Source organism: Diabrotica virgifera, chromosome 6 (genome assembly GCF_917563875.1).
Source record: "Diabrotica virgifera virgifera chromosome 6, PGI_DIABVI_V3a".
Taxonomy (NCBI): Eukaryota; Metazoa; Arthropoda; class Insecta; order Coleoptera; family Chrysomelidae; genus Diabrotica; species Diabrotica virgifera.
Genome location: NC_065448.1, coordinates 21,357,560 through 21,369,788, shown reverse-complemented (window position 1 = coordinate 21,369,788; position 12,229 = coordinate 21,357,560). Strand labels below are relative to the sequence as shown.

The 12,229-nt window shown below is 32.0% G+C and overlaps 2 protein-coding genes across 2 annotated transcripts in view; one reads left to right on the top strand and one right to left on the bottom strand.

Annotated features, from left to right (window-relative positions):
- The window catches only part of LOC114331548 (oxysterol-binding protein-related protein 3-like), a 202,442-nt gene that overhangs the window by 108,005 nt on the left and 82,208 nt on the right, over positions 1-12,229 (bottom strand). The window lies entirely within an intron of this gene.
- LOC114331553 (lysine-specific histone demethylase 1A) lies at positions 2,678-10,689 on the top strand. The gene is made up of 2 exons (XM_028281163.2): positions 2,678-3,660; positions 9,035-10,689. The coding sequence occupies exons 1-2, from the start codon at positions 2,937-2,939 to the stop codon at positions 10,591-10,593; spliced, it is 2,283 nt and encodes a 760-aa protein (XP_028136964.1). The 5' UTR covers positions 2,678-2,936; the 3' UTR covers positions 10,594-10,689.

Sequence of the window (12,229 nt, the reverse complement as noted above, 5' to 3'; positions counted from 1 at the left end):
AAAAAATTGTCAAATAATACATATATAAATGATATAAATCATATTATTCAATAAAAATAAGAATTTTTTTATGGAAGAAATAATTTAAAATATTGATTTAACTTGCAGAACATGGATATCTCGGACATTTTTTATATTTGATTATATAATTTATATTTTTTCTTTTAAAAATGTAAGATAACAAGGATGCTAGACTCATAGAGTTATTTTTTGAGAGGCCAGAGCTCTAAAAAGCAGAACATAATGATTATAGCGATGTAAATAATAGGGAAAACGTGTAAGAAATTATAGCAGCTAACTTTGAAGACAATAAAACAGTCGGTAAATAAATTAAAAATAAATATAAAAACTAAAAATAAAAATACGATTATAAAATATTATAGATCATAAATAAACTGTTTTATATCTACAACTCTCGTCACATTACCTAATACCTAGCCTCATTTTTAAAATGCTCTCGTTCAATTCTTGCTCCAAACAAAAGTGACAGTACGTAAGAGAGAATGCACCTTTAGAATCTAAAGATACAAGTTTGGATTTAGAGGATAATATAATTGAAATTTTGAAGGATAACAGCCAATTGTGACAGTATCGCTACCAAATCGTATGTCAGATCATCGATTACATGATCTATGATCATGCAATTTTACAATAATTGGCGTTTGAGAAACCCATCACAGGTTAACAGTTGATCAAATCTGACAGCCGATTAGATGATCGGAGAGTTGAATAACGTTTCGGAAACCGGCTGTTAATTTAATTTTCATTTTGCTTTTGATTGATAAATTTAAAACACAATAATACATTTTTAGATTTCTTCGTTTATTTTTACTTTTTGGTGAGTATTTCTTTTCTCGAGTTCTCCCAAAGCGTCTAATGCCTCCTTTATTCTGGGTTTTACGTGCATGCTCATACAATTCTGAAACTGTATTCCAGTAATTTCTGGTCAAGTCTCCTCTGAAAGGTAATTTTTTTTCAATTCTTTCGTGCAATCACCAGCCAAGGGTATAAGCTATAAGAAAACTTTCGAATTTTTGATTTGAGATGAAATTGCAACGAAATATTCTGCCTATCACAAAAAAAAAGGCTGGACGAGGAAAAGTGCAAGAAAAAATTGACAATTTTCAATATTCTTAGCAGAAATTTGATTCAAATATTAAACTTTTCTGTGAATAAATTTTAAATAAAATAGCTTTTTGTTTTTTAAAATACAATTATTTGAAGAGTTGTTTTTTTCTTTCAAGACCCATGTAATTACTTAAGAAATAAAGACAGGTAAGTAAGTCATTTGGGCCAGATCCCCGGGGAAGTCTGCATAGCTTTATAAGAGATCATAACAAGTTGGCTAACATGTTTATTTAAGAAAATTATGGAAGTGGGACAAATTTTATGCAGAATGAGATAAAAGAGAATGTATATTTGAGCATAATTTTATAAGAAGTTACCTAATAGATATACAGCGTGCGGTGGAATAAGTGTTGCCCCCCCCCCTGGTAACTTGTTTATTTTAAGAATATAAGCAAAACGCTCGGACAGGTCGATTTTTAAACTAACCATAGTATATTATAGCATCAACGTTTCGAACTTTACGCGATCCCTCTTCAGGTGACAGCCATAACTTTGATTTTTTTAAATGGGAAAGTACATCATGTGACACCTCATTTAAAAGCTCTTAAAATACTGAGTTCAAAAATGTATAATACTTTAATCCTGTTTGAGAGCGTAGGCGAAAAATTTCGGTCGAATTCTTTCTAAATGCAATCATTTTTTTCGAATCCTGAAAAAACCAATCAATATTTTTGAAAAATTTAAACGCAGAATGAAATATTACAGTATTCTCGATGGTCCAAAGTCCCTGAGAACTCCTATAATGTTTATTTTAATAAGTCACAGTGGTGGAAAAAAGAGAAAATTTAGTGTGATTTTTAATTTCAAATATATCATTCAAAAGAAACTTTTTGTTTATTCTAAGGGACTGTCAGCCCTCGGTAATAATCTAATATTGCATTCTGCGTTAAAAATTTTCAAAAATACGTATTAGTTTTCTCAGAATTCGAAAAAAATAAATGCGTTTAAAAAGAGTTCGACCGAAATTTTGGGCCTGCGATCTCAAAAACGATTAAAGTATTATACATTTTTGAAATCAGTATTTTAAAAGCTGTTAAATGAGGTGTCACATGATGTACTTTACCATTTAAAAAAATCAAAGTTATGCCTGTCACCTGAAGAGGGATCGCGTAAAGTTCGAAACGTTGATGCTATAATATACTATGGTTAGTTTAAAAATCGACCTGTCCGAGCGTTTTGCTTATATTCTTAAAATAAACAAGTAAACATGGCGGGGGGGGCAACACTTATTCCACCGCACTGTATAACGTATTTCACTAAGTATTGTTTTTTTTGTATTTCATACTAACGGATATACATATTTACCTTTACCACACTAATGAACCACTCTGTATTTAATCAAATTCAATATTACATCATATACTTTTACTTTATTCTAAGTCGAAGGTCACAGTAAATTTATACTTGTAAATACTACATTATGTTCAACAATATTCAAATAATGAAAACAAAACAAATACATTTTCATATTTTCATAAATAACGGTCCGGAACCGTAACAGTAGCCATTTTAATTTCCGATGCTCTCACGTATGCGGCACTCATGCCACAGCTTACACAGGTGCACTGTCACTGTACTGTCATTTGTCTAGTTTAATGTTTAATTTATGGTTATGTGTGACATAAACAAACTGTATTGCAGTATTTCTTTGGATAGAAACAAAATATCCATAAACAAAATGTTTATGTATGAAGAATATTTTCAGTGAATTAAATGTGTTGTATCATAAGATTAGTGTGCTTTTCCAAATGCAATAAGTATTTACATTTTGTTTCTCTTCCTATAAGACTGAGTTTTTGATTATAAAAATGAGTAGGCGAAAAAAAGCAAAACTTGAACTGAAAGAGGAAGATAAAAACAGCCTAGGAGATGAAGAAAACTCCGAGAATACAGATAAGACCAAAATTCAACAGTCTGATAAGAAACTTAGTCCAGGACCTAGCACTTCGAAAAACAACAAGAAAGATGCTAAAAAGGAGGAGATAAAAGCGGATGACGACAAGAAAAACGATGATCCTGAATCTGAACTCGACGACCCTGTGATAAAAGACCTATTTTCTGGCCTAGAAGGTGCAGCTTTCCAAAGTCGAATGCCTTTCGATAAACTAACCTCAACGGAAGCTGCCTGTTTCCCAGATATAGCCAACGCAGCCTTGCAGACAGTGAGAGTATATTTAAATGTACGCAATCGTATACTTCAGATGTGGTTAGAGAATCCGAAGCAACAGTTAATCATAGAACATGTTTGTGACAAAATGGAATCGCCTTATAATAGTGATATGCAGCTGGTGAAAAGGGTGCATGCCTTCCTAGAGAGAAATGGGTTTATAAACTATGGCATTTTTAAAAGGCTGAAACCTATTCCTTCGAAAAAATATGGAAAAGTTATCGTCATAGGTGCTGGTATAGCTGGTTTAGCAGCGGCCCAGCAGTTGCAACAATTTGGACTAGAGGTTATAGTGTTAGAATCAAGAGATAGAGTTGGAGGTCGTATTGCAACATTTCGAAAAGGGAATTACATTGCTGATATTGGTACGTTATTAAAAAACATATAAGTGGTAATAATCATGCAAATTATGTATTGGATGATGTATAGCCTATTAAACTTTTCACTGTATATGTCAACAAAGTCTTTAGCTTATTGTTTGACATCAAATAGCTTGAGGAAATAAGATTTCACTCGGGACTATGACAAATCTATTATTTGAATTTTTTTTAGTTATTATAGGCCTATACCGGGTGGTGAATTGGAACACAGGCCATAGGAAACTCAATGTAAAATTCTAAACTGTTGAATTCCTGCTTCCCTAATTATTTTACATCAAAAGTCATAAGAAACTATTTGTAGAGAATTGAAAACAACTGTTAATGTTGTTATACGAACAATAATTATTCAAAATTTTGTAAAAATATAATACAATTTTCAGAGAAATATGCCAAAGTTACGCCACACACAGTGCAATAATGTGTATAAGATTGCATTCAGTGACAATGAATTTATTATATTAACAATTTGAACTGTCAATTTCTTTATTTATTTTATCATTTATTGTTTAAAACACAATAAAGTTGATCAGATACCCTCAGTTAAGGAGAAAGTATGAATAATAAAGATATTTTCTTCAGTCAATAGTGTGCTCACTGTCAGTTAAATAGTAACGTGTGGCCTAACATGCCCACACATACCTACTGCGGTAAATATATTATATTTTTAAAAATTTTGGAATGTGTTTAAATCATAGAACAATTGTTACTTGTTTTTAATACAGATTTCAATCCTCTACAAATAACTTCTCATGACTTTTGATGTAACATAATTAGGGAAGCAGGAATTCAACAGTTTAAAATTTTACATTGAGTTTAATCCTGTATAAATAAAAACCTATACATTTCTTCAAATATTTCAGCGTCTGTTTTTAATTATTAACAATTTAGTGTAAAAATGCTATTTTTTCGATTTGTTGCTTATCATCAAAAACCTTAATATTTGAGGTAAAATTACAAAACTTTATCGTTTCAAACTTAAAAAAGTTTTAATATACCTAGAGATTGGTCAAAGTTGTAAAATTAATTTGTTACTTTCAAAATTGCAAAATAAGCCAAAATCGTTAATTGTTTATACCTATTGTGAAAAAATCAACCTAGATATTTGTTATTCCGCCCAAAGTTGTGTACTGTGATCCTAAACAAATTCTCAAAATGTCAGATCGATCCATCACTTAGTTAAAATGTTGTTTAATTTGTTTATCTCAGAGACCTTTTTTTATAATAACATTAGTGACAAAATAATCAAGATACAGTAATTCTAGGTAAATCAAATGAAAATTTAATCTGAAAATATCAAAAAACTGGAAAAAATATTTTGCAACATAAAACTCTTCTAGAAAATTACGGTTAATTTAGATTTATAAACAAATAGAATAACTATTGTTCAAAGATAAAATCTTTTTTCATATTCGAAGAGCTCATAATTTTCACACACATTTGAAAAAAATAGAAAGTTATTCTGGGACAATTAGATAACAGTAGGAATTATTTTTTAATTACCAGCTAATTTGTTTATAATAATTTAAGGAAGTAATTACTTAATTTTTAAAAATAAAGACGTTTTATTATGCTGTAGAAGATTTATTAGAATACGAGTAGAATAAAAAAATTAGAATTTTTATGAATCTGAAATTTTGAGTTTGTTAAGGATTACGATACGCAACTTTGCGCGGAATAACGAATATCTCAGTTGATTTTTTTCAATAGTTATAAACAATTAAAGATTTAGCCTTATTTTGGAGTTTTCGAGAAACAACAATTAATTTGACAACTTTGAGCAATGCACCATTTTAAAGCTTTTTTTATATTCTAAAAGAATAAAGTTTTGTAATTTTACCTCGAATATTAGGCTTTTTAATGATAACCAAGAAAATCGAAAAAATAGCATTTTTTAAACAAAATTGTTAATAATTAAAATGCCGCCAAAATATCTGTAAAAAAACATAAATATCGGTTTTCTTTATATAGGTCTAGAAAAACTAAAAAAAAAATAGATACATGTATTTGTCACAGTCCCGAACAACGTCATTTTTTTTTGCTTATTTATAGATGGTTAAATACCAAAACCTCATAAGTCAAAATCTACAACTTTTCAGGAGAGCGAAAAAACTTAAGTGGTACTTAAATGTTTTTTCTTTCTCTTATATTTTTAAAATTTTCAAATTAAAATGGGGTCTTCATTGGCTAAAATCAGATGTAATGTTGGTTGTAATGTTTTGAGTAACTAATAAGATTTACTGATTGTACATAAATAAATATTTGTCTTTTCTAATGTCCATAAAAAAATTAATTTGTTGAGTAAAGTAAATTGTTCCAAACAATCATAAAAAATTATATTTTCCAAATTTTCTACATATTTCTCTGGCCATACTTTAATTAGAAATAAGATACACAGAGAGATATACATAATTTTATAGATAGACAGATATACAGCGTGTCTACTTGAGTTGGAAACATATGGGAAACTTTTTTATTATTAATTTTACGAAAAAAAGTTATTCTTTATAAAAAGTTCTGCATGCCCCAAAACCTAAGATTCAATTATCAGATATCAAATTTTCTCAATATTATACGAGGTATGTCAAAAAATATGAATTTCGGCTAAGGGTAAAGTACCTTTATTTCTCTCAATATCGAAAATTCTTATTATGAAAAGTTGTTTGGAAATAAAAACCAAGCTCAAATATGTAATTACATGCTTCTAATTGGAAAAAAATATTTTCCAAATTTTTCTCAAATTTATTGATACTAACTTCGTTTTTATTCATTACACATACGATGACTCTTTTATTATTACTTTTACGAAAAAAAGGTATTCTTTATAAAAATCTCTGTATGTCCTAAGACCGAAGATTCAACCAACAGATTTGACATTTTATTAATTTTATACGAGTTATGTCAAAAAATATGAATTTCACTCAAGAGTAAAGTACCTTTATTTTTCACAATATTGAAAACGGTTATTAAAAAAGTTGTTTAGAATTAAAAACTATGTGTCAATATGCAATTACATCCTTCTAATTGAAATACTGTGAAATATAAAGGTGCTATAATATTGAGCGAATTTCATATTTTTTGACAGACCTCGTATAAAATAAATAAAAGTTGATATATCATGGTTGTGTCTTAGATTTTAGACCATGCAAAGTTTTTTATGAAGAATAACTTTTTTTCGTAAAATGAATAATAAACGAGTTATGATATTTGTAATAATTAAAAACGATGTTGGGTATCCATAAATTTGAGAAAAATATTTTTTTTTTCAATAAGAAGCATGTAATTGCATATTTCATCTTAGTTTTTAATTCCAAACAACTTTTTATCATAAGAATTTTCGATATTGAGAGAAATAAAGGTACTTTACCCTTAGCCGAAATTCATATTTTTTGACATACCTCGTATAATATTGAGAAAATTTGATATCTGATAATTGAATCTTAGGTTTTGGGGCATGCAGAACTTTTTATAAAGAATAACTTTTTTTCGTAAAATTAATAATAAAAAAGTTTCCCATATGTTTCCAACTCAAGTACAGTCGGAAAAATGAAAGAATACCCATGAACGAACATATAAAACACGCTGTATTTTCCTGTCACCGTGTCACAAAGAAAATTGTCGAGTGCAAGTACATGTAACAATAATTATTACATGTACTTGCGCTGGCAATTTTTTGTGTGACACGGTGACAGGAAAATACAGCGTGTTTTATATGTTCGTTCATGGGTATTCTTTCATTTTTCCTACTGTAGACACGCTGTAATGGTAGGGGAGCCCAAGCGGGGATTTTTGCAGTTACTCGAGCGCGTTAGATTAGCATATTAGGAGAAACCTGGTACCCTGCAGATGTACCTATACCATATATTGGCTCTAACACAGGGGAGTTCGTTAAGGGGGGACCGAAAAAAAAATCTATCCTCAAAAAAACTTGAAATTGTCAGATTAAGATAAGGTAAGTTAAGTACATGCAAAAGAGTGTATATTTCAAAAATCTGACGATTTGAGCCGGGCGTAAGGAAATGAGTGAGTCTCCCAAAGTTTCACAAGAAAAAAGCGAATATTTCAGTAAATGAATGACAGATCGAAAAACTTAAAAAATATTTGCTCAATATTTTTTAAAAATCTATCGAATGATACCAAACAACTTCCCACGGAGAGGGGGTTACTTTAAAATCTTAAATTGGAGCCCCCATTTTTTATTGCAGATTTGGATTCCTTACATAAAAATAAGGTAACTTTTATTTGAAACATTTTTTCGAATTATGGATAGATGGCATTATAATAGGAAAAAACGATTGTTGGAAATGGAAAATTAAATTAAAAAATGGCAAGCGTCCACTAAAATGGAAAACTTTACCTAACTTTTTTTGGTTTTAGGACCTACTCTTCACAACCCAATAGGTCCCCAAAGCGCTCGAGTGACTGCACATTTAGCATACTTTGCTTCCCCTACTATAAGTACATAATTTTTAATTATACATTGAAATGTGCGTCAGTTATACTTTATCCTGCAGATCACTTCAAATGAAACATGGCTCGCTCAGCAAAAGCTCTCTCATAATATTACTCTCTCGTTTCCACTTGAAATGAGATGGTTTTTTTTAAATGGTGGTTTTTCATTTGAAAGAAATGAAAAGATATTTAAATCCTGAGTCTTGTTGAATTATTTCATCGTTAATTACTATTTTGCATGCTACTACCAGGGATTTGGTCTTAGTTGCTGATAATCTTCGTGCTGTACTTCTTCACTGCTATGTGGAACGTCTGTGCCATGCGCTAAAGGTTATTCCCATTCTCGGAGATTTCTCCTCAGTAAAAAAAATCACAATAAACACTTAATTTTAAAATAATTTGCTGTGAAACGAAATTAAGAGACGTCTTATATTTCAGTTTACCTTTGAGAGGTAGTCATTTATATACACCCTCTTAGGATCTCTAATGAGAGTGAAACGAATGTAAAGGCGTTTATGGCGCTCTCTGAACGAACTGAAATATCTAGCGAACTGAGTATTTGGACCAAGTTTTCATGAAATTTGGCCATGATGAGGCAGGTAGTGAGGTGTACTTTTTAGACCTCTCCGTGTCTTCTTTTATTCATCCTTTGCTTGGTTTGCAAGTAACAGTAACCATGAATAGTCGTAACCAGAAACTTTGTACCATTAGAGGTTTTATTTCTCCAGAAATAAAACTTCGCATTACTTTATTTAAACTTCTTTAGTAGCTTTACCCCTTATTAAAAGTAATTTGTATCAAGTATTGGTTGACTTCATTGAGTATTCAATCAAATCATTGATTCTCTCCTTATACTCTATGTTTACATAGTAAAATGGCAAATTCTATTATGTTTTTTTTTGTTTTACAGGTGCTATGGTAGTAACAGGCCTAGGAGGAAACCCCATCACAACTTTAAGCAAACAAATAGATATGGAATTACATCGCATTCGCCAAAAGTGTCCTTTATACCAATCAAATGGTGTTACTGTAGATAAAGACAAAGACGAAATGGTCGAAAGGGAATTCAATCGTCTCCTGGAAGCCACATCATATCTCTCCCATCAGCTCGACTTCAACTACGCGGGCAACAAACCTGTCAGTTTAGGGCAAGCACTAGAATGGGTTATTAAGTTACAAGAGAAGAACGTGAAAGAAAAACAAATCCAACACTTAAAGTCTGTCATTGCGCTGCAAGAGAAACTAAAAGGGAATCAACAAACGATGATGAACGTTAAAGAGAAAATGAAAGAAATAAAGACCAAAGTAGATGAGATGGCTGTTATAGAAAAACGAAATACTGATGAGCAATTTGCTTACGCTAGTGGAATTAAAGACTTAAAAGACTTAGGTACTCAGTGGGATCAATTGAAGGAGCAGGCGAAAGAAATCGAAACAAAACTCGAAGAACTAGATAGTTCCAAACCAAGTGATGTTTACTTATCTTCTAAAGATCGTCAAATTTTGGATTGGCACTTCGCAAATTTAGAATTCGCAAATGCAACACCTCTATCTACTCTTTCGTTAAAGCACTGGGATCAAGACGACGATTTTGAATTTACAGGAAACCATCTAACAGTAAGAAATGGGTATTCTTGCGTACCAGTTGCTTTAGCAGAAGGTCTTGATATTAAACTCAATGCTGCTGTCAAGAAGGTCGAGTATAATAGTAGGGGTGTGGAAGTAACTGTATATAATCCAAGAAATCCGTCAACAACGAATACCTATCATGCTGAGGCGGTTTTGTGCACGCTGCCGTTAGGTGTGCTTAAACTAAGTGCTGTACCTTCTAGTACTCAACTTAATACAGTGCAGTTTTCACCACCTCTACCAGACTGGAAGACCTCTGCAATTCAGCGTCTGGGTTTTGGTAATCTCAATAAAGTGGTGTTATGTTTCGAGAGAATATTCTGGAACCCGCAGGCGAATCTCTTTGGTCATGTTGGCAGTACAACAGCCAGCAGAGGAGAACTCTTCCTCTTCTGGAATCTATATAAAGCTCCTGTGTTACTTGCCTTAGTTGCAGGTGAGGCTGCAGCGATAATGGAGAACGTAACAGATGATGTGATAGTTGGAAGATGCATTGCAGTGCTGCGGGGAATTTTCGGACAATCGGGAGTTCCTCAACCGAAAGAAACTGTTGTTACACGATGGCGAGCTGATCCGTGGTCGCGAGGTTCCTATAGTTTTGTAGCGGTAGGTAGTTCTGGAAGTGATTATGATCTATTGGCCTCTCCGGTGATTCCGCCGAACGATCAAGGGGTGTCTGTGACTTCGGGTCCTGCGCGAGTGTTTTTCGCGGGTGAACATACTATTAGAAACTATCCGGCTACTGTGCATGGAGCTTTCTTAAGTGGGCTTAGAGAGGCGAGTAGAATCGCCGATCAGATTATCGGCAATCCGTGTCAACCACAGCCGGCCGAAAATTAAATTGCAATTTGTAAATATTTGTGATTAGTACAAAAGTCATATAGTTATTTATTTTATATTTATTGGATACACAGAATAAATGATAATTTAACTAAATTGTTTTTAATACATTGTATTAGTTAACCCTATACTCTATACTATTTCCTTCATTTAATCCTTTCAAAGTACTTTACACTATTAATGGAAGAGTTTTTAGAAATTCTCATAATTTTTGTTTGCTGTCGATTAATTTTAAGTCCATTTTTTTGCTCCTTCAGTAAAGCATTTGCTCCATGTATCTTCTATGGGCTATTATGACCTGATCATCAACGTAGGTCACTATTTTTCCAGCTCTCGACTCTATGGTTCATTCATTAGTTTTCCTTGTTGTATGCATGCATGAATAACCTAGCTTAGGCTTTCACCTCTACAAGGAATTGCTGCTCCTTTTTTTTTCTTGTGCCAGATGCCGTCTAGGACAGAGGATGTGTTTTTGCCTTCTCTACACAGCCTACTCATGGTGTCCTGGTGAAAGTGGTATCCTATGTATGGGTGTGGATTGTGAAGGTATTTATTGCTAGAAGTGTACAATTCATTGAAAGTCTACATTCATTTTGTAATCATATGCTTTTTCCCCGATTTTGTGCACGTGTATTTCATCGGTTGTTGATTTTCCTTTAATAATTCCGACTGATATTTTTTATTACTTGACTCGATGTTTTTCTTAGTCTTTGTGGTATAAAAACTGAGAGAGCTTATAGGCCGCATTGAGAAGCGTAATAGCTTCATACCAGTATCACTACTATTTTCCCACTCTGGGCATTCTTTCTTCTATCCATATTTTTTAATAAGCCATTGAAAATTTCCTATCAATGTTTTCTTCCATTCTGACTAATTCTGCGTTTATTCCATGTTTACCCGGTGTTTTTTACTAGAGCTATTCTTGACGATTTCAATTATTTCTTCTATTGCCTTGCCGGATCAACTATTTCGACATCATCTGTGTCTACTAGTTTCAAGGTAGGTTATTTCTGCTCTTCATTTAGTAGTTGTTTAAAGTAATCCTTCCATACTTATTTATATTGTTCTTCCTCTCAATAACGAAATCTTCTTGATGTTAATGCCACTTGTCTTTGGTTTACAATTGGGTCTTTATTCTTTGATTTTTTTATAGAGGATTATCTAATATTTCTTCAATCTTCTCTCTGTATAGTTTCTTATCATTATCATTTAACTCAGCCACGTTCTCTCTAATTTGATCAGTGTCCTTTTTTGTTTTTATCTTATGTCTAGTCTTTCCAGCCACCTTGTAGTGATCTCAGTCAGCATTCGCTGTGCGATATTCTGTTATATTTGTTGTTTGATGTATGAGGCATGGAAAACGTTGAGGAACTTCAGAGAGAATATCCATGAAAAGGTAAAGATAAAACCAATACAAATAGATGAATGAGTAAAATATTACTAATATATACTTACTTCCATAACTTTCGAAATAAGAGACAGACAGACACAAGTTACAAATATATCTGAAATAAAAAATGAGCTAGAAAGGATAAAACCAGACGAAAGGATGAAGGAACAGCTACGAACTTCATAAGAACAAAGTGCTATTTGTCCCGGACGCTCACGTACTGAGTAAAAGCAACGGAAAACCACG